Consider the following 27,532-nt stretch of genomic DNA (forward strand, 5'->3'; position numbering starts at 1 on the left):
TTTTTGAAGTATTTGCTTTATTTTTAACTAGCCTAGACTAAGAGTTTGATAAATTGAGGGTGTATGGACTGTGCTGGGCAAAGAAGGCAATACTCTGTTAAGAAATTATTAAATACCGTTCATATTGTAGAGCTTGGGTAGAACATTTTAATTGTACTTGTAGGACTGCATAATGCAGTAAAATAACTTCTGGGAGGTTTTAAGACAACTTTACAATGTGGTCAAATTAGAAAGAAAATTATTAGTTAAGAATTGAATAACTTGCTTAGTTTTATTATGGTGAAGCCCTATTAAGGTTTTACAAGGAAGCAGGTTTGATCATGTGCTTGGTTTGAAGTCAAGTTTGCGTTGCAGATAGCCTTTGTTGAATGTGCTCCTTGGAGGAAGGATGCCTTTGGTGGTGGTGGCTGGCCTTGTCTGCTCATGGCTGGCAGCGCAGGTGCGTTGTTATGGAGTGGGAACCAGTCCCTCCCTGGAGCTGGTAGACTTGGTGTGAACTGGTAGGTTATTGATAACCTTTTGTATGTTTAACAAGACAAATCCTTCCGCTTGATTGTTTCACTGTGAACAAACTCTTATCACCGGATGTTTTTAGACTTGTATCCCTTGTAATTTGTTTTGGATCAGGGACTGTAAAAGCCGTTTAATCATCTGCAACATGCAGCAGAAGCTTTAACTTCAGAAAAGGGCAGTGGAGGGGGTGGCCAGGATTTTTGGGGCATGCTGCTCCAGCAGAGTGCCCGTGGAGCTGCTGATGCCACCAAGCAGTGCGTGTGCGCGGGGGAGTGTTGCAGCGTATGGAGCAAGTATCCCTCAGCTTGTTGTAACTGGTTAAGCAAGAACTGCAGTTGCTCCCCATGCCTAATGGGCAACCTCCTGGTGTCGTTTGACTTCTGCCAGTGCTGTGTGGTTGGGAGGCTGGGGGTTATAAAGTCTTTATTCAGTAGTCTGTGGGTGAAGACAGGAAGACTGAGATGGGAGAGCGTGTGCACGCTTCAACACTTGACGTGGCCAATCTCTACCCCTGTGTTATCTCATTCATTTACTTTCTCTCTGCACATTGTCCACCCCCCAGTGCCAGGGCTCAGCGCAGCCAAACTGTGGAGGTGGAAGTGGTGACTTTCGGTCCCAAATGAAGAAGTGGGATTTGAATTTGGATCCCCAGCAGCCTGAGAACAGACTGCTGTGTGAAGCGGTTTCTTCTTCCGATAATGGTGTTATGGCATAGGGATAGCATGGTACATGATAAACCAGCGAATTAGCTTGAAGGGTGAACAGGTATTTCAAAACAAGGCAGAGAATTTGAGGAGATATCAAGCAAAAGGGAAGTGGAGGATGTAATGTTTTACTTGAGAGTGCATTAAGTTGCTTTTCACATGTCCTCAGCTCTCGAGACAGCGTAAATGCTTTGAGTACTAATAGTCTTTGGTGTGGTAGCTGTCATCTACAGGTAGAATGGGAGCAGGCAAGTGGGAAGTTTGCTGTGTCAAAGCCAACAAATGCTGGTGAGAAAGCAAGTGGAAGGGGTTTCCTAAAGCTGTGGGCTGCCTGGGTAGGATCTGAGAACTTGCCCGTCTTCCTTTTCTGTTTTATCAGCTTGAGATGAATGGTGAGTCATTGTTAGCTGCGTAGTATATTTCGTTGTTGGAGGCCTGTCAGAAGAGTTGATTAATAATCCAGAGCATTTGGATTCAATGTGATAACAATAATCATAACAAAGTACTTCAGTGCCTAACTTGAAGCTGTGAAGAAAATCCTGTTATCTTAAAAGTGTGTGTGTATGAAAGGGATAACTTTTTCTTTTTTTACAAGATAAACATAAACTCAGTGAGTTGCGGAGCAGCAGTACTGTTTCCAGAGGCTGCTTTCCAAACTTCCCTGTGATGAGGTGGAGCTGAGATTTAGTCCTGTCACTTGTGGAGTTTCAAGAATATACTTCTCAAGACCTCTTAAGTAACGTGACAGAAGTTTTTGTGGAAACAGTTTAATTAAATGATACATAAATAACTGTAATGAACACAAATTTACTTTCTTCTCAGTTTTCTGGAATAGCCTGCCTTTTTGCTGGGTGCAAATTTGCCTTTTTTTCTTTTGTCAAGTTGCTTAAACAATTTATCATCAACACATTTACTGTATTTCAGTTTACCTTTGTAGATGTTCTTGAAATAACCTCTTCCAGGTAAGAAACATTGTTAAATGTCGTCCCATACTTTTACCCAGAGGGGAAGACTGAACAAGTGAAGATTGCTTTGAGTTCAGCAGATCTGTATGAAGCAGCTTTGAATTTACTGGGCTTGTTTAATGAGCATATTCAAAGCCCAGTGTAGCTGCCTGTCTCAGAGTTCAATAATTCTATACAATGTACTGCAAGGGAGAGATACTCCCTTCCTGGTAAGAAGGACTGGCAATCTGTAGTTTTTAGTAACGAACGTTTGCAGGTAGCACAGTCCAGACTTAGCAGTTGAGCTGGCTACCTTGTGAAGGTTTGATCTGATTTCCTTGTTCTGCAATTTCCAGTGTTGAAGTGAGAGTTCTTGCTGGATGACTAACACATTTCAGCGCCAGTTAAGGCACTTTTGTGCAGGGACAGTGTTCTTTATGTATTACATATTTTATTAATGACATAAGCAGGTGTCAAGGCCAGTTCACAGTCACATGGTTTTTGAGCCATGCTTCTGAATTTTGCCGTTCTCAGATTCATTTTGCAAAGTGTTGAATGGGGTTAATACTTGACACTGTGGTGCTTCCCCACGTGGCCTGTTAGCACCTCAGCTTTGTACCTCTTGAACAAAACCAAGCGCATAATTTTTCTTGTATTTCTACTTTGCATTACAGTGTTTACTGAATATTTGTTAAGAGAATTGGAAGTGTGTGAGAGAACGGCAGAACATTAAGAGGAATATATTGCTACAGGTGGACACTGATTCTTTCTGTTTGAGGTGTAACTCTTCCAGGCAGTGTCGCAGGTAACTCACCACTGCTTTTGCATAGCCTGCGAGATTCAGTTTGTTACGTGTATAGTCGTGGGCTTCATCAGAACGAGTTGAGAGATAAAATTGACAAAACTGAATATAAATCAGTATCTTAATAATTTCTGAGAATGGCTAAGCTATTAGGATTTGGAAAGACGATTCAAAGATTTGACAAGTTAGCCTGTGATGACCACTAAGAGAAGAGTTTGCCCAGGAGTAATTAAGTATAGAGCAATTCAGGACTTTCTAAAAAAAAAAAATCTTGCACAATCAGAGTTTAATGACCAGGTTGATGGCTTTATGCTGCCATCATCAGTGTTTAAATCCCCAGTATTTTTTATTTGCACCTGTTTTTACTGATCTCATAACTGGACATTGTTTGTTACAGAACAAGCGTGGAATTTGGTTGAGAGACCAACTTTTCTTTTTGGATGGGATACAAACTACCTATTGCAATAATGTTTCTGTACTTGTGATTATGGGCACTGTCAGTATTTCCATTATAAATTTCTGGATTTTTTTCTTAAAGGAGCTTAAAACTCAGTTGTAAAAATTTGTTTTTGGCAGAAAACTTGTATACAAAATCTAAGCTTGAATAAGGCTTTTTAATTAATTTTGAGAGAGGGAAGGAAAACCTGGACTGCTTTGAAAGTTCAGGTTACAGAGAAGAATACAGTGAAATCTCTTGTTAGTGGTACTCAGCTTTTAGAGAAGTAGTACAACAGAAACCCCCCAGTGTTAGTCCCTTGCTCTGCATTACATTTTGTATTGAGTTATAACAATTGAGCTTAACTTCTGATTCATTCTGTGGCAAAGCTTTTGATAGAACAACATTCACTGCCAGGCAGGGAAAACAGACCAGAGGTATGTGGCATCAAGAAACAAGGAACTCTGTGGTGGCTGGTCCTTCCCAGTCCTCACTACAGGGAGAGGCTTCTTAAATTGCTGTTTGCAAAGGGGAGATATACCTTGGTTATGGTAATGGTAAAATCTTAATTCTGAAGGAAAGAAGTAAAAATATGCCATTCCTATTTACTGCATTTTTCAGTGCTGCAGGAGATGCTCTGAGACCATGTTTAATCAATGTATATTTTCACTGGATTAAGTAGACCTGAATATTGACGTCATGAAAATAAGCTGAGAAGCCTGGTGGAGGATACTGATGCGTTTTACTCTTCTAATAAACACTGCTTCAAAATTTAATGAAGCATACCATGTTGCTAAAGGTAAATGCAAGCAAACTGAGCTATAGACATTTTGCTTGAGGTGCTTGCTTTTTAATAAGATTCGTCACTAAGTAATGTGAGCAGATCCGTATGACGCAAATGCCAGCAGTCGTTTCCCTGCCGCCATTTCAAGAGGAAACTTGGTGATACTGATTGTTTTCACTAGGAGGAGAGAAAACACTGCAGCAATATAAATCCTCAGCAAAATGCTGTTTCAGGAAGCATCTTTACTACACCTGGGCCCCTGGTTTTCTTTAACTTCCATTGGGATGGGCTCCTTTCAAAGGCTGTCTGTGTGTAACCTTCTTGTTCTCATCATTCCCTCCTGTTAATGCGCTTTATCTTTAATAAAAACTTCCTAAAAGTTCAGTTGAGCATTAGCAGTGTTGTATGTGCTTTGGTGCAGCATTTGGTATGGTATGTCCCTGGTTCTGACTGGGGCAACCAAGCACAACTAGAAAACAAATGACCCTGGAAAGGTTGCATTTTGTCAGAGGTGGTGGTGTGTGGAACCTGTGCCTTCAATGGGCATCTCCTTGCCTTCCAGCAGGAAAAGACAGACATACCAATTCCCTGGAGACAGACCAGTTACTGCGCTCTTGTGCCTTTCTCTCTAGCATGTCTTCTGTCATGGCAGGTTTGTGGCTCACTTTTAGAAAGAGGTTAGTTCTTCAATACCGTTGCTGTTTGTGTATAGATGAAGGTACATAACAAGAAAAAGTCACAGCAGAAAGGCAGTTTGGAGAGCACCTTGGTGAACTGGTTTTGCTGCTGGAGGTAAGTTCAGTGAAGTTTTTTAAGTTAGTTTTGTGTTATTGTAATAGACAATTACCTAAACATTTCAGAATCAGATAATTTGGTTGTAAACTAGTTGAAACTTTGGTTTTAAATGTTTTGACCAATGAATGAACTAATTTTGGATAGGCATAGATAACCAAATCGTCAAAAATTCTTACTAGTAAGTGCCTGAAACTTATGAAGAGGTGGCTATGCTATGGCTATAACTGTGGAGTCATTCATGATTTTACTTCTGTTTTGCTGTTCTAATGATATTCCCAAGTGTGATACAACTGAATGGTGTCTCAGGTCATCTTTAAATAGGAATTCAGTAATTGCTCTGATTAGTGATAAGCCTGTTAGCTTTGTGTGTAGAAGTAAGAATTTGTTTTCTCCCAACAACAAAAAAAAAAAGTGATGCTTTGTTTTTCAAACTGTGTGACATTTGTTTCTGTACTATCTTAATTTCAACCAGCAGCTGTAAATAAACCAATGCTGCACTTCGATTATGTGACTACCTGGTGTGAAAGTCAGATCTGTGGTTGTGAAACCTTGGAGATGGCCTGTGTGGTTAAGCCTTAGACCCCGGGTAGGAAGAAAGCAAGCCTCCCTGTGTTTGTAGAAGGCAAACTGGTGTGTTAGTGTTTCTGATAAGACCTCAAGAGTTAAGTAATGCTTGGAACCTAGGTGAAGTATTTGGAAATATTAATCCTCACATCTGCATGTAAACTAAATATCATTCCCATTTTCTGAGTGGAGAAATACCCACCTCTCTCCTGGGACACCTGCCTCGCCCAGCTGCCTTAATGTGTTTTGCTTTGACATGTTCTTGCTTTGATACCCTTGAAGTAGAGCAACCCAAGATCCTTACTTTATGAAAACTGTTCAGGTATTTGTGTTTGTGGCTTTCCCGCGTATCCATGCAGCCGCTTTGCTATTTTCCGCCTTCTTTTCACACTTGGGCTCTGCATTGCTAGCCGTGTGAAATTCGTCTGTAACATCTCCAGGACAGAATACACGTATCTGCCTAGCACAGTGTCAAGGAGTGCAAACTAGGCAAGACGGTTGAATGACTTAATCCTGCTCTCAGTTGCCCATGACTATTTTCCTTATGCTCTTCCTAAGGAACCTGTTGACAGTCTAAGATAGATATGGAAGTCTGGGATTTTCTGGCTTCGGTAGTGATTAAATATGAAGGCAGTCCCACCTGCACTTTCTAACTAGGCATTCAAGGACTTCTCTGTGCATTTGAGTGAAATGGTCTGTAAGTCAGGAAGCCCAAATAAATGGATATGTAGCAGGTTTAGGTCACAGTTGGGAAACCTTCCCAGCTTGATAACCCAGCCTGTGTATTTGCAGAAATCTGTGAGCACAATGTGCTGCTGTTGTCAACTCCCTCTTCTCCTCCCCAGGCACTTGGTGCTCTGTGTTGCAATGAGATTCTGTCCAGGGTCAAAATTTGCTGATATCAAGTGTGAAGGAGTAAGTTTGGCTCACAGCTTGTCTTCTCTTCAGAAATGACTTTGAGGGACACAGAAAGCTCTGAGCAGTAGAGGAAGCTGTTATCTTTTATACCCAGTGAATCATCTGATTTCCTTTTCCCCCACTTACTGTGCTTGCAGGGATTATCTCCTCCAGTTCCTTTCCTCTGCGGGTGGTCCTCTTCAGCCGTGGCTATCCCTGAGCACAGAGCCTTTTCAGTGCCCATCCCAGGGTGATGGGGAAGGTACTGAATTCACAGTGGGATTGGTCTGCATGACTGGAACTGGCAGTGCACAGTGTGCCAAAATACAGTTAACCTGATGGTCAGTTGATGTCTCAACCCATTTCCTAGAGGATGGAGCTCATTGTAGGGAGAAACCGCTCTGGCAGATGGTACCTGCCGGCTCCTGTATGGAAAGTGTAGTGTTAAAGTGGACTTCCAGTCTGCTGTTGAGAAAAGTCTCTAAGTTTCCTGGGATGCATCTCCAGCACATGTTATGAAATCCATTTACCTTCACACCAAAACATGACTATCTGCAAAGGAAGCACTGGCTGGTTTTGTGCCGTTTACTTTAGTAGTATCGTGCTGGCATTGGGGGAGGCTGTTGTTCTTGGTTGGAGACATAGTTTAACACAATTGAAATCTGGTTTAGGAATTAATGTAGGTGCCAGTTTAATTAATGTAGGTGACAGGGTAGAGACTGTAGGAGTAGGATCTAATTTTACCAAGCTCGTTTGATGGGATTGAGACAGGCATAGCGGGATGTACTCATCCCAGAGCAACTGCGTTTTGCTTTCTGTGTCCTCAGAGGAGCAGTTGATCACAAAGTGCACGAATGTTCCTGCAGAAAATAAAATGAAATAAAGATAGGGCAGTCCAGCTGTTTGCTGAATGCAGCCATAAAGATGGATGACTGGAAAGACTAAGCTGCTAAGAACTATTTGAAGCACCTCTAGAGTGGGAGCCTTAGTGACACTTCAGCAACAGCTTGTTTAGGTTCCTGATGCTCTTCTCCCACTGTGTGAATAAATGAGCAGACCTGGGCTGATGGAACACACCAGTCAAAGGAAGTTCCCACTGGGGCATATATACTCCGAAAACTTCCATAAATTGTTCTGTAATATGACAGTTTCCAGTTATGGTTTTTCATAATAAGAGGCTTATTGGCAACCAGTAATGCAAGTTAACTGTGGAAATTTCTATTGCTTTTCTTGGCCCCCGTGCACTTCCTGAGCAGTGTGTGCTTTGTCCCAGGTGTACCATTCTGGGCTTTGAAAGTGTGTCAAAACATGCGCAGGGCTGAGACCCCTGGGAGCTGGCACTTGGAGCCTGGTCGAAAGGAACAAAAAAAAGAAAGTGAGGGTCTTAAGGCGTGAGCCCCAACATGTTAACTCTTGGTTGGTTGGTTTGTTTCCTGCCTTGATGCGTTTAAGTGCTGAAAGAGATTTTCTTAGATACATGGGAAATAATTTTTGCACAGTTCTGAACAAAGCTTCAAACCTATATAGCCTTGGGAGGTATAGGTATGCAAATATCTTGGATAGCCCTTCCAGTACATTTTGATCAGTTTGCATTGTCAACCTGCTTTGCTCTTACGGGCACGTGCGGGTACAGGCTTGTTCGGTTTATGAAATGTTGAACAAGTCTTCAAAGAGTATCAATGTTTCCAGGAAATATGTTTTTCATACATACTTGTATTGTTTTTTTAAAAAAAAGGCAGTAATGGATAATACTTTGGCTTTGTGCGAGCCAACGGTGTGGATTTGCTTGGCATTGCAACTTTCAAATGATACACACTCAGCACAAGTAGATTCTTTTCTGATTACATGCAAGCACTGTGTAATAATTACATCTTTTAAAATATATATTGATTCATGGTATTGTCTTGTAGTTGCAAATAATCCAAAAACCTGTCTGCTTCTTCACATCAGATACAAAGTAGATATCTTTCGGCAGTAGTTTGCTGAAAATGCAGTGATTTCAGAGAATGGTACCTTTGAAGACGTAACCTTATGTTGCTCTTTTTCTCTAATCCACCCCTCTTGAGTGATTTATTCTAGGGACTCTGCATCATAGGTTTTGTCCTGGCACCCATTCCTATAGTGTTGCAGTGCCTGTCCACATTACCAGAAAAAGATGGCTAGGAGACAGTTTTTGGTTTTTTTTTTTTTAAAAAAGTTAAACCAAAAAGAAAAGAACACACACGCAAAGAAAAGAAAACCAGTTCCAGTTAGTAGAGAGGGTTTTGCTGCCAGTGTGGATGGGGCATAATTTGATTTAAATGACTTTTGAAAAACAGTTCTCAAAATTGTTCCATGCATTTTCTTCCTGGCTACTGTTGAAAATATGGAGCCGAATATTTTCTGTGATGTTTCAAACCAATATGTTCTGGCAACCTCATAGCTGGGCCCTGTGCGATACACTCTTGTTTCCAGTTCGCTGTGGCCTGGAGTGCAACACACAGCTCATGAGATGCACCTAAGTGGGAGGTCTTGTGAGGAGCAGGCAATACAAAGACCCAAGGTACAAGGAACATTTCATTGGGGTCCAGCAGGGAGGCTGCCAGTTTTAAGGGCCTCTTTTATGAAAAAGAGTTTGCTTGTAGGAGATGGAGGAACTGTGTGTGCCTCATCGGATTTTGTGAGTGTGTAGGAGAAGGTTGATTCCTGGGTGTTGTTAAAGGCTGGATGCTGAACTAGATCTTTTGCACCTCCCTGGGGTCAAACTTTTCTCACTAGAGATATTTGCTGTACAGATGATGGGCTATGGCTAAGTATTCACCACTGCTTTAAGTGCAACAACATATAGCTGCATAAAAGAATAGTGTGTGGGTTGGGAAGCCGTGGCTGGGACATGAGGTGTTTGCTCTATCATTTCTGCTCAAGGGACTCCTGTGTTTTGGGGAATGTGTGTGGGAAGGTCAGTGCAATAGCAGTAGGTATTCTGAAAATAGAGGCTGTTTTTTTAGCACCAAATCGAATCCTGGGGGTGGCAGCAGGAGTGGAAAGTGTGGAACAAGTTTGTTGATCTGGCTATAATAATACACAGCGCTTTGTAACGCTGTTGGGAGTCCTTACCAGGTTGACTTGTCTACAAAGGAGATCATACAGTGTTCCCTGCAAGTAAGCATGGGGACACTGTCCTTCCCTGTCTCCTTGACACCGTTACCCTCAGCATGTCTAAATATCACAGAGCAACTCTGAAGTGTGAATCCCCTCAAGCCCAGAGCGATATCGCTCAGAGGTATTCTCAAGTAATCCTTAGGAAAGGTTGTACAGACCTACCAGGGGCTTATTATGAGCCTTTACCAGCTCTTCTTTCGAAGCAGCTTGGGGCAAGGGGTTTACTTTGAGCTCAGGTATTTCCTCTGCAGGCTGCAGAGTGGCTCCTTTTTGGAGTTTTGGAGTGGTGTGATCCACGCCACTGGTGCCATGTCACGTGGGATACCTGTGCAGAGCAGGGAGCAGCTGCTTCCGGCAACTTTGCCTTTTCCTGCTCCTCAGCAGCTGTTAGAGGATACAAAAGGCAGGAGCGTACAGATGGAGCTGTTCAATTTACCCTGCTAGGATAACCAGATGAAATGAACCCAAGGAAATGTGGTCCTGATCCTAGGACTGAATCCTACAGGCAGTGGTGCAAGCGCCAGACTTTGGAGAGATGGGTCTGGGGAGACCACAGAGAGGTGGAAGGAGCAGGAGGAGACATGACGAGAGACAGACAGAAGCAACTGTCTCCAGCTTGATGATAATGAAGTGTTGATAAACATGTTTGGAAGCAGACTGTAGGTGTGGGACAGGGGGCAGGGCAATGTGAGCGGGGAGCTTTCAGAGGCAAATGATAGGTCAGGGACCAGATAGGGAGTGGAGATACATGGTGAGGAGACAGTTCTTGTTTTGGCTTTAGGATCCAGAAAGGTCAGTCTTGAGAATTTTCCCTGTTGATACTTTTCCACTTGTTATTCTGCTTATTTATGCCAGGTGATAGGAGAAGGACTTGAGCTGGACTTGGAGGGGACACACTGTAACCTGTGATGTTTAGGTACAGCCTGAAGCACAGAGAGATGAGGAGTGAACAGTTCAGGAATGAGGTTTACTGGTGGAAGCAGGATGAAGTAGTGAGAAAAGGTGGCTGTTTGGAGATACATGGTTGTTTGTTTTGTTTTGTTTTGTTTTTTTCTGCAGTTACTTGTTCAGCTGCACAACAAGCCTTGGATGTAGGGCTGTCTGCTGCATCTGCTTGGGCTGGAGTAAACCTGGATGTCCAGTCTGATTATCTGAATTACCTCTGCAGTAAAAACTCGTTTTACGGGTTAGTCTGAGCAGAGAGGATGCAGGATGCTGGTGAGAGCAGGGGAGATGGCTTTGGGGATTCAATAGGTTTGATGGGCATATTGCAGATCTGTCTCTGTATTTTGTTTCGAAAGCACGTGCCTTAGATTTCATTTGTTTCTTTCACACCTCTCACCAACTGGAGTGGGAGTGAGTCCTGCAGTGGGAGTGAGTCAGAGAAGAGCTCTGAAAAGTCACTGTTTCCAAGAAGCCTTTGCATACTCAGATCGTTTACCCCTTTGAATCCACAAGCAGCAGTATGGCTTTGTAGCGACTGCTGTGACAAAGCTGCATGTGGCATCTGGGAACAAGAGAGCCCACTGGGGAGGAGCAAATAGCCTTTTCCTAATCAAGAGGGAGAGATTTTAGTTTGGATGTTTGTATGATTATTGCATCCAGTGTGATGCCTGGAATGTAAATGATAATGTGCTGTTGAATATAAAATAGCCGTTCTGTGGGCTGTTAGCAAGTGTTTCCAGTGATTTAGAATTAAAAGATTGTAAAAAAAAAAAAAAAAAAAAAACACCTCAACCCCAAACCACAACAGAAAACCCCAGTCTAACATTATTGTTATTTTAAAAGTAATGCCATAACTGCTTCTACTGAGACTAGTCACCCTTACTGAGTTGTTGTCTTTGCCAGAGCTGTTTGGTGTACGTGGGATTATAAAGAGAAGGAAGGGTGGTTGTGACAGGTGTTTTTTCTCTTATTGGAAGTGCCATCCTTTCTTTATCCAAGAAAGAGCTGGAGCGAGCCAGCTTTTGTTTGGTTGCTCTTTTCAGAAAAGCAGAGCTCTTCCTTGCAATATTTATGGTAGCTTGGCTCTAGCGAGTGTGTATGAGCTGTGACAGCATCTTCATGTTAGCCAGACTCCGTTCCTACTCCCTCGTGAGTGAACATCAGGGAACCAGCTTTTAAGTGAAGCCTGTTTAATATGGCAAAAGCTGGGAGACTAATAGATGCAGGTGTTCACAGTATTGGTATGAAATGTGGTGTTTGTATTAGTGTTGTGGTAGCAACGGTCTTTTTAATGGTGAGATGGTAGTTTGGTCTGAAGCCCCTGTTTTCAGCTGTCTTTCTTTTGAAATAACTGTTTCTGCTTTCAACTTGTTTCTGTTTCTCAAACTTGTTGCTTAACTAAGGCTCAACTGCAGAGAGGACCGATGACTCTGACTTAAACTTTGTCTCCCTACCCGATATTGAGCGTAATAGCTTGTCTATAGCTAAAGCAGACCTTGTGTTTGACCAAAGTATTTTTTTGGAAGAAAAGCATCTTACTTCAGTTTACAAACCTTAGAAGGCAGGCTTGGGCTGAAGCCCTTATTTCCCTTATAGCTGTTCCCATGTTTAGTCCTCCCTGTTTAATGTGAGCTTGCTGTCTTCTCTGAATCTGTCTTCAGTTTCCACTCTCTGGTGAATCTACTGCACCTTTCTCTAGCAGCGTGAGGAGCCTCTTTGTGCATTGTCTGTTTGCCCCAGTGAAAAGAGTTACTGTCAATGGCTTGTCACTTCTAAAATCTTTTGGATGTTACACATTTTGGGTTTGATTACTCATTATGAGGCATTTTGCTGGGTTTTGACTGACTTACAGAGAAAAGGTGGTGTGCTATACCATCTCCATTCTTCCCCAGTGTCCTTGTGAAAATGCTCTTTTTAATACCAGCATTTTGAGTGAGGTGAAGAATTTCATTGTTATTGAATCTGTATCCAGAACGGCTGTAGTGAAGATGATCCTGCTTCCGTACCTGCGAGATGCTTTCAGCAAAGCAGGTCTCTTTGCACAAGCTTCTGTTGAAAACAGTGACCCTATGTGAAATGTTTTTAGCCATGCAAGGTGCATCGGTCCAACTGTGTCTAGTCCAGCAATCATCCATTTTCCACTTTCAGATCTATGAGGATTCATGGATTGCTTGTAAGGATCAGAGATGAATAAGGAAGAAAAGCAAACCTATTAGTGTCAGGCTTAAACACTTTGGGGGCTTGGTGCATTTATTGGAAAATGCCTGGGGGTTAATAGTTCAAAGATGATTGAAAATCACTGGTCTGGTACAGTAGTTTGAGATTATAGACTAATATGTGAGTTGTTAGCTGTTGCCATTGAGGAAGCAGCAGCAAAACCCCATACCTGATCTGAGAGTAAACAGGCCTGGACTTTGTCCATGTGTGGATGTGAGGGTTAGGTGGAAAGTCTGTGAAAAGCTTGGAAGTGATGGGGCAGGTATAAGATTGCTTCTGACAGAGAAAGCAGTTTCTCCTGCAGCTCAGGAGGTAACCCTTGTGCTTTCAGATGCACAGATTCCAGGTTCAGTTTTCTGTTGGAACAAATTCCTCCCGAGTAAGGACAATTGTTCATTTGATGGCTACTTCAAGACTGAGCTGGATGCAGTGAGGTAATCATTCTGCTGTCCAGATTTTATGTCTCCATGCCAGGAAGTTCTTGCCCATTAGCTGTTTTTTATTATATTTATGGTTGAAATGGGATTTTTCATTCAAAGATCTTGTATTCAGTCATCTATGACTTTACAAACCAATCACTGTGGGGCAGAAACTTGATGCTTGTTCAGTGATAGATGTTTGTTTAAAGTTGGAAGGAAACTTATCCAGCCACTATCTTAAGGATCAGACATTCAACTAAGCAATTGGCTTTCATCAGAATGCTTATTGAAACTTTTTTAAAATTATTGTCATTAAAGAGCGTATGAAAATAATACTATCATAAGGTTGACATTTGACTTCCCAGGTCAGGAAGTAGAAGTCCTTTAAGGGACTTCACCCATGCATCCTGCGACGTTTGCGTGGCAGCAGGGTCATTTGTTTCATGCATATGCAGCAAGGAGGAATCCCCTCCTTCTGGGTCCATGCAGAGTCAGCTGCACTGGCAGAGAACGGTGCTCTGTACTGCGCATATGATGACGTGATAGACTTAGCCAGTTTGTATTTGATTTATTCTGCATCTCTGATAAGTACCAATACGTTCTAGCTGTATGCATTATGTCATGTACGAGCTTCAATTGCATAATGAGAAATAGGAGAGTGCAATATCACCATTTTTTGGTTTCTGAGATGCTGCATGTAAGAAATACTTATTCTGTCACGCTTAGATTTGCTGTTTCTCATATACAGAAGGATCCTCCTCTTTGGAATCTGTGTGATGAGCTCATGTTGGCCAGCAACTCTGATCATCTTAAACAGAGTAATTGTATCCAGTGAGCTCCTGATTTTGTAAAGTCTTATGCAGCTTTCCAGTCTTGTGATGTACAGCTTCCCTAAATTTTTGGTGTGATGTAAGAAATCTTGGGTGAAATTCCCTGTCCTGTTATGTATGAGGTCAGCCTAAATGATCTGTCTTGGCCTTAAAAAGAAAGCAAATCCTCTTGTCTGCGCTTGCCAGCATCTGGACATTTTGCTGCTCTATGCTGTGTGGAGGTCATGATTTTGTGGACTCTGGAAAACTTTACTTAAAAATCCATTTGCAAATCCATAAGGAAATGTGTGACTGGGGGCTTAGGTAGTCACAGCTGGAGTATCACGCTAGCTAGCGACAGCAATGTGTATCCTCTAGCTTGGGGGAAGCATGATAATTTTAGCATATAGCATTTAAAAATAAATTGTATCTGCTGCCTTCTTTAATGCAACGTAAACTCTTCAAGCATAAGCTTTTCAGTGCTGCATCTTTAGAGAAGTACTTCCTATCATTCAGGTATGTTTGGTGTTCTCTGCATTGCATATAGAAAGCTTCGTAATTTAGCACCCGAAACACATCTCACACTCTCCAAAGAACGAGTTGGAAAGAAAGAAATTCAGGCAAAGCCTGAAGGGGTTGAAGAAAATGAACTCCTGCTGCAGTTGCACACTTGCACACATCTGGTGCAATTGAAATTTAAGAGCTGAATACATCCACATCTGACCATGCTAGGGTCCAAACATTACTGTTGACACTGGTTTTCTTTTTGGATAGGCACACTGGCAGAATCACTAGCATGTGGAGCCTTGTCAGCTCTCTAATCTAATAGACTGTTCTTGCCCAGACCATTGTGTGTCAGTATTTTATGTACCAAATGTAGCCAGGTTTAATAATCGGCCATTTTCCTACCTTCTGCCAAACTTTTTTCCGTTTTTGTCACAATTTAATGTTTGAGTCAAAATCTGCTATGGTAACAAATTATATACATATTAAAAAATGAAAATAAAGCTGGAAAGCAGAGTCACAAAAGGTAACAAGAGTTCAAAGTAGTGTCATCTGAGGGGTTTTTTTTTTTAGAGACTTAAATTCAACCCCATTTTAAAATTTATTTTACTTCTGTTGTGTATTGTGAATAGATTACAAAGAAATGGGTACTGCTTGAAAGCATGTCTGTAGCTCTGTATAGGTAAAATTGTGAAAGTCTTCCCTGCACAGGTCTGATTTGATCTATTTGCTTTTTAGTTACTAAACAATGATTTGTGGAGCCTTTTGGATTGTATTTTTCTTACTGGGAATGGTTGTCGTCAGCTAGAACCTGTTGAGGCTATTTATGCTTATTTCTAGTGACTGTATCTGTCATAAACTATGTCACTAGGAAGTTTGGGGTTTTTTAATTACATTTTTTAGAGGGCCCTTCATTTGCCTTGCTGGTGTTTTGAGTTGCTGCTGTCATGTACTGGGTTAGCAATGCTGAGGACTGGGGACCTTGGAGGAGCATCTCCAGGGAGTTACCTGCCCAGTGAACACCAGCACCAGAGGAGCTAGAGAGGAGCTCAGTCGCTGGGAGGGCATTGGAATGGGCTTACTTAGTTTCTTTGTGATTTTAATTTTAGTAGGTTATTTCTTCTTCCATGCTGATTTGAGTCTGACACTGAAGTACCACAGCTTGAGTGAAACACAAACACTTTTGAAACTAAAACTTGGATCTAGGTTCCAGGGCCAGGTAGGTGCTTGCAGCTTGCTGTTGGTTGCATGAAGGATGCTAGAAAAGGCATATGTATCCAAGGTATCAACCGTTCTGATCATTATATCCTGAGATGGAGTAGTTTTTGCCTCTGTCACATGCAATGAGGGTTGCCATCCAGATCTGGTGTATACTTATGAGAACATGGGTTGTTTATGATTTCTTTTAATATGATTACGTGTATGTTTTCTCCTCCCTGTGTGTCATTGCGGCACTAAAGTGGGGACAAATCTGTAGCAGTGGACAGAGTTACTTATCTAAATTATCAGTTAGTTAACAGGTATGTAATTTGTACTTTAATTGAGTTCATTCCTCTCAGTAATTTAATTAGGAGATTTGTATAAGTAACAGCAATAATTGAGTGCCTTTAACAAAAAGACTGGAGCCTAAAATAAACGTAAAGCTTGGTGCCTTACCAAGCTGCCAGAGTCCAGTTCCCCCACAGGTCGCAGGGCACAATGTTCTCTGTACTTTTTCAGTCTGTTCCTAATTGTGTGTTGGAGAGCTGTCCCAGAGATGTGCTTTGACATGATCCCAGCATTGGCTGGAACTGCCTGAGTTTTGGGACTTCCCAGGATGATTAGTGTATCTTGGTGAACAATGGTCTAAGCAACTCATTACATTGTAGTGTATCCTCCTCCCTCTCTGTGCTTAGTCCCAACTTCTGGAGAGCTGATTAGAGGCTTGGCAGGAACTGTATGGTTATGCTCTAGATACACTTTGGATTCATTATTGTCACAGTTGAGTTACTGCAAAAGCCATGTTGTTCCCCATCTTATCCTAGTGAGGTACCTCTTTTGATTGTGCAATATCTGTGGCTAATTACACGGCAATTGCAGTGTGCCACCAGCCACCCACCATTCATTGTCAGCTCCTTGGGGATGCAGATGAAAAAGGAAAGATAATGTTTTCTTTCTTCAGTCCAGTGATTTAGCTTGCCTCTTCTTTTTTTTTCTTTTTTTAATCCCCTGCTCCTTCAGGTAATAAAGCCAGATGGTAGTGACAAAGAAACAGAAGCCACGCATGAATCAGATGTCCCTGAAGATGTGTTGGGGACTTGCATTCCTCAAGAGATAGCGAAAGGCGATGCTAAAAGTCCGGATGTCATTATAGAAGCTCAGTTTGATGATAACGATGCAGAGCATGGACAAGATGACTTGCAGGATGTATTGACTGATGACATTAAGAAACTTTCCCTGGATACTGGTGAAAGGGGTGAGTAGATCAGATTGCTGATTTAAACCTTTATTTGGGCAAACTGTTGAAGTATTACTTTGTTGCAAGATATAAAATACAGACATAAAAAGCTTAATGTCTTATCACTTCTATCCCTTTCTGGTAAACTGCCTTCATAGTTTTGAATGGATATTAAGGCCTGGGTTTTATGTAGTTTTGATTGATGCAAAGTAAATCTGTGAAACACAAGTCACACCTTTAGATTTGCGATTCTCAGGGCTGTCTGGGGACTGCTGGTTGCTGTTTAATTCAAGATGCTGCTGTAGCAGTTTCCTTCATCGCAGCTTGGCTGGCCAATCTATGTGTTTCAGTTTGGGGATAAGAATATATTTCCTTAGGGGCAGTTAGGTTTGTTGCTGTTTTCAAACAGTTATGTGCAACTTAAAGATTTGGTCCATTTAAAAAGAAAATTGCACTAAAACCTAAAGCCAATTATGCGATCTGTTTTGAAGGCAAACCTATTTTATTCTGAATCTGAATTCCATCCAAACCATCAAGTGTTGCTTAGGGCAAAATAAAATACGCTCCCCTGTCCCAAACTATGCTTATGCTGCTCTTTGCATGTCCTTTCTAGTACTAAATCCCTTCCTGAAGAGCTGTGTGTTGAAAGGATTCTGACAATTGGCACATTTAACGTGTGCCTTCAGCTGCTGGTGAAAAATTTCTCAGGACGGATATTTGGGTGTGTTCCTGATGCATGCCCTAGTTGTCCAGAAAAGATGGCAGTAACTTAGGACATAAGTAGTTGTTGGTCTCTGACAAATCTTGGTGGTGGTTGTAAAGCTGTTCTATGTAATACCTCATGTTTTCCTGAGAGATTGCTTTTAAAGATGCACAGACCTCTGCCTATACTGTTGGTAGACTTCCATTTTTCACACTCATCTGTTAATAAAACTGGAAATAACATTTGAGGGGAAGTGTTGTAGTTTTTATGACAAAACATTGGTTTCAGCTCATGAATGGAGCTGCCACCTCACCAGTTCATGATGCTATTTCCTTCGGGGTACCTTCACTGTCTTTGAGTTACTGCCAAGGTATGTGAACCAACTTCCGTCTTGTTTCGTTGCTTTCCAGGGCTTGACTTGGGAGTAACTCGTCTTGTCTGCGGGTGTTTTACACAGTGGTTATTAACCTCATCTTTCTGGCAGTCTCAGACACTGTAATAGCTGCACACCGTTGAGCTGCCACTTTGATTCGACGATTCTGAATCTACTAAAATGCTCCTGAGTCACATGTCTTGTCTGTTGCTTCCCATAGCGATGCCAAATGATAATTCAGAGAAATATATTCTAGTTTGACACTGCTGTCTAAAATAGAGACTTAAACCAACATTTTACTTTAGCTGTATGACTGTGCTTTAGTTTAGAGGCTTGATGAGAGTTACTTTTCCTGGTGCATTGTAGTTCCTCGAGGTGCTCTGGAGTGACCTGTGTTGGAGGTTATCAAGTCATCTCTTCAAATCTGTGCCATCTGAGTGATTTTTGCCATTTAATTCTGTCTTTGGAGAATATTTGAACGGAAAATGTTAGATCAGCTTATTGTCTACACAATTGAGATCCAACCTACTTTTCCATTGCAGTTGCCTAAGCCAACTGTTTTCTTTTGTTTTCAAGGCCTTCCTGTGTTCATCCTTAACAAGCCTTGTGGCTGATGTGGATGTGCCAGTTAGATTTCTGCTGAGTTTGTATTTTGCTATCACCTCTTTTAATAGTTGCTTCAGCTTCTTTGTCCATGTAACCCATATGGATTTTTCTCCAGTTTCTTCTTGCTCTGTTTTTTAATGTCCTTCCTTTTTTATACATATAAAGTTTATGATGCTGCTTTTTCTGAAGGTGTTTTTGAGCAGTTGATGATTGCTTTGGCTTGTTTCCTGTCTTTCATGCAATTTCTCATATCATCACTTATCCAGATTTTAAGTCTTGCCTGGAAAACAGCTATAGTTATTCTAGCATCAGTGATAACTGTCATGAAGAAAGAAAAGAGCCTGCCAAATTCAGCCTTCACAGGTGTGGCTCAAAATGTTTTTTTGAAAGGATGAAACATACACTTTTTCAAGGCAGAACTTAGCCTCAGAGGATAATATCTGCTGGACTTTCTAAAGGCATCCAGCGGAGTGTGGTACCGGGATCAGGAGACAGTGCTTCACAGAGCTGGACTCTGGTGAGTGGAAGTGCCCTTCCCTGTGTACTGTGGGCCTCCCCTGGAAGGGCTGCTTGGCTGATGCTGCCTGTTGAACTTTCCTTTCAAGCTGCCTGTGAGCCTTTTCTTTTGTGTTACATCCCTTCTGCTGGAAACAACTACTGCAGCAAAACACAGAGGTGGATGGGAGATGAGATCCCATGGAGGGATTTCTTGCTGACCCAGCAAAACCAGTGCTTTACTTACTTTCCCTGAGAGTATTGCTTTATGGTGTTTGTTACACAGACTCATTGCATGGCCTTATGCACAGAACAGAGCAGGAGAAGTAATTTGTGACCAGTGCAACTCTTAAATGAACACGTGTACTGGGATTTCTTTTTTTTTTTTTTTTTCCTGACACAGAGAAGTCTGAAGGCTTCAAGCTGGACAGAGATGCCATCAAGGGAATCATATTTAATAAAATAAAATCAAGAAATGTTCTCATGTACTTTATGTATGTATATACATACATAGGTGTGTGTGTGTACATGTGTATACGTATAAAAAGATCCATATATATATATATACAAAAAAGACCTGAACAAAATCCAAACTAAACAAAAAAGCCACCAGCTTTCTGGAGGTTAAAAATATCCATAGCTACTCTAATAGAACCAAAAGTAAATTTTACTCATTCTGGGGTGAAAAAACAGAGCCGTGTTGAGACAGTGATTAAATCTTTGTGCATGTACACAGGCTCCGCAGATTGCTGCCTCTCAGTTGCAAGATGGCTTTTGTCCTCTCTGACAGAGGAGTAGAATTATGCAATACCTCTGTTGCTGGCTTATTTGTTCTGCTGCTGATGGTCAGAATGAACCATGAAGAATAAAAGTAAATGTGTCATTCAAATAAAAGCACTCTGGGTCATGCTGGGAGTGCAGGCTGTTTTGACATCTTTTCTACCCTGGCTGGTGTCTCATGCCTCGTTGTGGCTCTGTTCCTCTTCAGAGCGCAGTCGCCCCCTCTATCTCTAGTTACACTCTGGGGCAAAGAATTTGGGGTTGGCCCTTACTGTCAGAAGCGCTGAAGCCTGAAACATTGTGTACGCTGATTATGGCCCAGATTTGAGTGGACTGAATTTCCCTGAAGTCATTGTATGTTGGGCTTTCTATGCCGCTGTGGGGCTTAAAACAAACTGTTTGAAATTGTTATGCATGGGGCTGCAGGCTGAGACTCAGATGTTTGATCTGTCTTCACTAAGTGCTTCCTGCCCTTCTCTTCCGAAGACCCCAGAGGGGAAGGGATAAGCAAGAGGGAAGTCCACAGAAGTGAAGACACCATCACATTCAGCCTAATTCTCAGCCTGTGAACTTTCTGAAAAGTTCTTGTGGTCATAAAAGTACGTCAGTCTTGCTTTGCTCGAGGATATTTAAATAAAAGTTCATAACTGGTGTCACTCTGCCAGAAGCTGTCCTGAGTTTGCTCTGCTTTTCTGAACTTTTCTTGTAAAGAAGTTGTGTTAAAGATTGTCTTCAGGAAAGTCTCTGATCTAGGAAGTGATGAGCCATTTTTCTCTCCAGCATGCTGTTCTACACAAAGAGCAATGTTTTCCTGTTCCACAGTTAGATTGTCTTAATGTTAAGTTTTGGTCATTGGAGGTAGGTCTTTTTTAGCAAAGTTGCAAATCTCTTTCCTCTTGCATTTTCAGCTGTATTTCCAAGGCATGACTATCTCTACACACTGAACAAACTTTCTGGTTTTTTGGTTTTGTTTTTGGTTTTTTTCTCTTTACAAAGACGGTAAGAAGGAGCACCCTGAAGAAAGTTTCTCAGCTCCCTTCTCTGGGGTTTCTATGCCCTGTTGAAATGCAGGCAAAGAACAAGGCAATAGCATCCTGGTACTAGTCTGAACAATATTGTGTACACAGAAAAGATTTAATTCTCTATAGTGCTTGGTATTGACATGCAAGTCCTCTGTGCTTTAGCCTGAGACATCAACTTACTCTGTGTCACTGCTATCCAGAGAGGTCATCCACCAGTTGACATGACCTTTGCCAGGTCTGTAATTCTTTTCCTTACTCCTCATTCACATCGACTACTGCAACAGAGGTAGTGTAACTCTTATCTTATCACTTAGTACTGAGCTATAATACATTATTTCTGTGACTTGTCACTGCAGTAGAAGGATTTTCCTTATACTCCGTTTCAATATGTAATAAAAAATAGAAACTTCTCTGTATCCTCCCATCCCAGGAAGAGTGCAAAATGTTCTGTACAGAATACTTTACAATGCTGTATCCCTACACAGACTTGCGTGTCATGTGAGTTTCATACAAATGTGAGCTGTTAAATACTGGAATCAAATTACTGATAAAGAAACATCAGCAATCAAACAGTAGCAGCTACTTGTACTCTTGAGAATGGCAGCTGTGCTCGTAAAAGTGCCTCAGCCCTTCTTAGTGAAGGGATATTAAACTAAAAGTTTGTTAAACCATGTCACTATGCCAAAAGCTATCCTTGTCAAACTAGTTTGCTCAGCTTTTTTCAGCTCTTCTCACGAGAGATCTTACTTTACCAGATACACAGAATATCCTGCTTCCCACAGGGTGGCTCACAGAAGTCATCAAGTTGGTGGACTGGCTGCCCTGGCAGCAATCAGATAGTTATGTTTGTTCAGGATTTCCGCTTACACCTACACTTCTGCAAATCAGAGTTTGAATATGTGGATGTTTGAGGCTTGCTCACTGCCTTGACATAATGGAGTTTGAACAGAAATAGCTCATTTACAGGCAGAGTAAACTGACAGCTAACTCAGCCAATTGTGTGATGGAAAATTGAATTGAATAGCTGGTAGTTACTAGGTAGAGCCAACAGAATTTGGGTTGGAGCTGCTGCAGAACTTGCTCCTGTCTCTCTGTCTGTTCAGCATTGGCCAGGTGGATGCTGGTTGATCTCTTTTCAAGCCAAATGTGACTGTTAGTCTCTAGTAGTCCTGGTAAGGTCAGAAATTGTGACCTAAACTTGTTTGCTGTCCATACTGCTACTGACCGGAGGCTGGTTTTGACTATTTTGGGATTGCTTGGCTCAACAGGAGTAGTGGCATTTGGTAACTTCACCGTATGGTCACTAAGCCATTCTTTTCTCAAGATGATGCTCTAGAAGCATAGAGAGGGTTTTGGATCCTTCTAGCAAAGGAGAAAAATGTATTTATAATCTAGAGTTTAATCTCTGTTTTGCACTTCTTCACCTTCCTATGCACTTCTGTGCCCCCTCTTTTGTGTCCTCTCTTCTTTTAAGCTTGACAAGGTGCCTGCCTGCCTTTTGTGTCTTCCTCTGGCACCTGGAGTCCTTTTGTAGTTAGCAGTGTCTCGTATTGGCATAAGCAGAGTCTAGAGAGATACTGCTATTCCCCTCCTTGGCCAAGCCTGGTAGGGAACGGAAGATAGTGATGAGAATCTGAACTGCATGCTATCTCTCTGGTCAGGTTCCCGTTTCTTTTAGTTTGGCTGCCATGAAATCTCTGACAAATTTGGGGCCCACCAATGTCACTGGCTGCTGGAAGGAATAAATGTTGTTCTCCCTCCTCTTCAGAGGCTCCTGTTCACTCTGAGTGCTTTTAAGGAGCCTTCACGCTTCTTTCCTAGCCTGCAGCTTTCTGGAGATGGATCCTCTCCACTGCATAGCTCTTAACATTTCTAGGCCACAGCAGAGTGAAAGCTCACCAGGAAATCTTCTCAGTTACACGGCTTTTAATAGAAATCTTTGAGGTGGAACTGTCAAAAATCAGATCGGTTTCACTCGACTGAAGCCTGGAAAACCAACAGAGAAGCTGGAGCCGTTTCAGCTGCTTGAGACAGCTCTGTATTAGTTTATCCTAAGTTCATGTTTGCAGGTCTCTGGATCTAGCTCTTTTGGTTGTTGCTATAACTTTTCTGAAATGAGAGCATAGACTACTTGAAGAATAAACAGTATCACAACTTAAGAAAAGTGTTCTACTGGTATTGAACAAATTGGGCTTTACAGTTGCATTGAGTAAATGCTACAGGCTGAATAAACTCCAGTTACTCTCTTGTTGCACAGCTGAAGCCTGCAGTGGAAGTTAATGTTGGGAAAGCTTCTTATACTGTTCTTTCCTAGTTAAGTTATCTTGACCCCAAAATGACTTCTTAAGTAAGGAAAAAAAAAATACTTATGCAATTAGATAACAGGAATGAAATTAAGTTCAACATATTACCCTATGTTCCTGAATTCACCTGTGTTAAGTGAGAGGGCATGATACTGAGAATGAATGGTGGGTGTGAATATAAACATGTTAGAGTACGGTCATTGTTAGCAGCAAGGTTTCCAGGATGGATCAGATTAGGATTCATTCAGCTAACGTATTTTCCATGCAATAGTGAAAGTGGACACACACACTTGAGGAACAAATGCATGCGCAGGAAGGAAGAACATTAAGTAGATAGGAAAAATACTCAATGGAAATGTTTTTGTAACATTTTAATTTTACTTGCTGTTAATGTAATAAAACTGTATTCATGTAGACTGCAGCACTACCTGATTTTTGGAAGTTTAACTCTGTTGCATTAAACCTTCCAACCCCTCTGTTGACTGGCAGCTTCTCAAGGACATAAGAGGGCCGGGAGGCCTGAGTATCCGTGCTGTGGTTGTAGTAACGTTACATGGCTACTGAGACAGCTATGATTTGATCTGTTAGGCTAGACGTCAGCTTTCCAAAATGATCTTGAATCTTTGTTTTGGATCAGGCTTGGAAGGTTCTAAGGAAAATGACACTCCTGTCTCATCATTCTGCCGTCTCCTCCATCCTCCTGTGTGGAAATGGCTAAATATAAGTAAATAATTGTGCATCTTCAAAAAAAAATCTTCTTGCTAATTATCTGAGTCTCCTGGTCCTTGTCTTCAGTGTGCTGTTGGGCACGCAGGTGTGTGAGTTCAGGTGTTTAGACATGAACAGCCATGGCAGGGTGAGTCTGCTTAAATGAGTATTCAAAATAAACATCTCTAAGGAAGTTAGTCCTGTTCATTAGACACACAGCTCTGTGATGAGACAATGTGAGGGTGCTGCATGGTTTGGAGTGGCTTGCTTCTTACCTGGAGAGCCCTCTTGCATTGCACACAGGAGCTATTAGGCTGATTTTGGACAGACTGCATGTGTTAAAGTCCAAAGTTGTTGGCTTAACAGTCTCATCACAGTGAACCACATGTCTTCCCTCCATCACAGGTGGAAAGCTCTGCGTGTGGAGATAAAAATACTTACAAAATACTGCTTCTTGCACGATGTTTTCCCAAGTGAGCCTTCTTATAGCTTGTTTAAAATAAATTCCAGTTTTGGGTAGTACCTGGTACCAAGTGAAACAGCACTTTCCTTCATCCCTCTTCAGTCTGCTAGGTGAGCCTTCAGAGGGAGCTCACTTGCCAAGAACAGGAGATGCTCAGAGCTCCTACCTCTGAGATACCAAAATAACTTTGTAGGAACTGAAATCATCCAGCTAGGGACAGATGTTTCTAAGAAACCAGATCCCCGTGCTTTGATCCTCGAAAAAATATTACATTTTGATTTACTTGGTGAAGGGAGGACCAAGTATGATGTGAACCACTGGTTCCTACCATGGGTTTTGTGTTCTGGAGGAAAAACCTGTTCTGTGCCAATAACTGTCAGTGACAGAATGTGAAGAGCCCTTGTACTGTCTTCTAAACAGCAACATGTTTCCTTCTCGTTGTCCCTAAAAATGAAGATTGTAGCAGAATAATGTAATCCAGGGCAAATCTGTGCATGCATTTGAATGTATCGTGTTTGGTGGAAGGGAGTTTTCATTTCTCTTGTGTTGCTATAGACAGAACTTCCAAAAACACATCCTTTTTGAGTGTGACACACAGTCCTTGAGATATTTATAATAAATTGGTTTGTTTTACACCACTTTCCATATGTATTTGGTACTAGAACATAATATACTGAAAGCTGCTTATTGAAGCAGACATCAGAGAATGTAAGTGGTGTTACTTCATTAGTAAGTACTAGACTTTGCTATTAAAAGTTTTACAGGTAAGCTGGTATCTGAGCAGTAAGCTGAAGAGCAGTTATTTTCTTTTTTAAAAGCTTCATATCAGTAATGCTGTAATGGGTTTGCGTGGCAAGGTTTTGGTAGCAGGGAGGCCACAGGGGTGGCTTCTGTCAGAAGCTGCTAGAAGCTTCCCCCATGTCAGATAAAGCCTATGCCAGATGGCTTTAAGACGTACCCACCACTGACCAAAGCCGAGCCCATCAGCCACGGTGGTAGCGCCTCTGTGATGATGTATTTAAGAGAGGAGAAAGTTATCGCACAGCAGTAATTACGGTGAGAGAGGAGTGAGAATGAGAGAAACATTTCTGCAGACACCAAGGTCAGTGAAGAAGAGGGGGGAGGAGATGCTCCAGGCGCAGGAGCAGCGATTCTGTTGCAGCCCCTGGTGAAGACCATGGTGAGGCAGGCTGTCCCCCTGCAGCCCATGGGCAGTGGAGCAGATGACTGCCTACACCCTGTGGAGGACCCCACGGCAGAGCAGGTGGATACCTGAAGGAAGCTGTGACCCCGTGGGAAGCCTGCACTGGAGCAGGCTCCTGGCAGGACCTGTGGCCCATGGAGAGAGAGAAGCCCACGCTGGAGCAGGTTTGCTGCTAGTGACCCCATGGGGGGCCTCACTCTGGAGCAGTCGGTTCCTGAAGGACTGGACACCATGGAGGAGACCCACGCTGGAGCAGTTCATGAAGAACTGCAGCGTGAGTCCTTCCCATGGGCTAGAGAAGTCATGGAGGACTGTCTCCCATGAGAGGGGACCCCACATTGAAGCAGGGGAAGAGTGTGAGGAATCCTGCCCTGAGGAGGAAGGAGTGGCAGAGACAATGTGTGATGAACTGACCACAACCCCCATTCCCTGTGCCCCCGTGCTACTTGAGAGGAAGAGGGAGAGAAATTTGTAACAGAGTTAAGCCCAGGAAAGAAGGGATGGGTGGGGGGAAGGTGTTTTAAGATTTGGTTTTAGTTCTCATTACTTCTATCTGAGTTAATTGGTAATAAATTACATTTTTTTTTCTCCGAAGTCGAGTCTGTTTTGCCCGTGACGGTGAATGCTGAGTGATCTCCCTGTCCTTATCTCGACCCACAAGCCTGTTGTTATATTTTTCTCTCCCTGTCTGGTTGAGGAGTGGGAGAGTGATACAGTGGCTTTGGTGGGCACCTGGCATCCAGCCAGGGTCAAACCACCACAAATGCCTTCTGATGGGATTCTTAGATATGCCCATGTAGAGTAAGCCAACTAACTTCTTGAGGAGATACTTTTTTTTTTCTAGCTGAAGTAGAAAACATTGAACTTTTTTTTTTTTTTAAAAAAAAACTTGTTTCTTTCCATCCAGGGAGGGAGATTTTTTTCCAGTGAGTTGGTTTTGAGATCTGAAACTGCGATATATTTTCATTTGCAAGTGGATATTGCATCTTTAATTGTATTCTTTTTGGAAAGAATTGCAAATTTCCACAGTGACCAATGCAAACCTAGTGAAAATAATTTTGGATCTGTCACAAGTAATCAGAATTCTAGTCTGATGACTTTTGGTCCACTTTGGCCACCTTTTAATGTCATGGTAATTTAATTGTAAAAGGAAATTTGGGGGGCTTTAAAAAAAATAATGTTTGACCTAGGAATGCTGGTCAGGCAAATCTAAGCGTGTACTGAAGCTGCCTAAACTGATCTCTTACAGAGGGAGACAAATTCCAAGTGTCCTGAATCTACTTTGTTGGTAATAACATAACTAATTTGAGTTGCTTTTTGTATCTAGTGCCTAATTTTTTTTTAAGTAAGACTATTACAGTTCTGGTTTGTCAGATAATCGCTGAAAGGAAAACATTGAGATTATAATGCAGTTTCACTGGATCCTAGTTGCTGAAGTGTGTTTTCACTGTAAGATAAGCTTATGAAGTATTGCCCAAGCTAACATAGTAAATCTTTCTCAGAAAACATGTCTTTGCCCAGGGTGGAAATATTGAATGGTCATTGGATCACCACTGCAGTAAAGGGGTCAGAATAATTCATTTTTAGTTTGGCATAATGCAAGGAGTTTCTTCCCACCTCCCTTGCTCAGAATCCTGCTTCTCTCACAAGTTCATTCTCCTTTAGAATTGCCTCTGTGGCTCTGCCCTGTTGTGGGAGATGTTTGCGTCTCCCAGCTCAGATCTTGTAGACCACCAGTTTCTGGTGGAGCCCTGGTACCTCCCCTCTCTGCCCACCCGCCAAGTTCCAGCTTTACAGGAGGCAAGGGGGATGTGCAATGAAGGAGAGGGACTGTCAGAAGTGTATTTAGGGGACTTGGGTACCAGGCTCTCGTGGCAGATTGTCACTGTTGAGACTGAGGTTTCTGTGCAGTAATTTGACAGCCGAGCCAGGTGGACATTGGGTCTGGGTTGTTGTCCTCTCTG

The 27,532-nt window shown here is 42.1% G+C and overlaps 1 protein-coding gene across 2 annotated transcripts in view; it reads left to right on the top strand.

Moving 5' to 3' along the window:
- Nucleotides 1-27,532, top strand: part of DIS3L2 (DIS3 like 3'-5' exoribonuclease 2) — a 195,592-nt gene that overhangs the window by 42,477 nt on the left and 125,583 nt on the right. For both annotated transcript variants that reach the window (XM_086467581.1, XM_086467582.1), the window contains exon 7: nucleotides 16,695-16,929. In XM_086467581.1, the coding sequence (XP_086323707.1) occupies nucleotides 16,695-16,929 (235 nt within the window). The remainder of the gene's footprint in view (nucleotides 1-16,694; nucleotides 16,930-27,532) is intronic.

The sequence above is a fragment of the Leptosomus discolor genome, chromosome 7 (genome assembly GCF_034619465.1).
Source record: "Leptosomus discolor isolate bLepDis1 chromosome 7, bLepDis1.hap2, whole genome shotgun sequence".
Taxonomy (NCBI): Eukaryota; Metazoa; Chordata; class Aves; order Leptosomiformes; family Leptosomidae; genus Leptosomus; species Leptosomus discolor.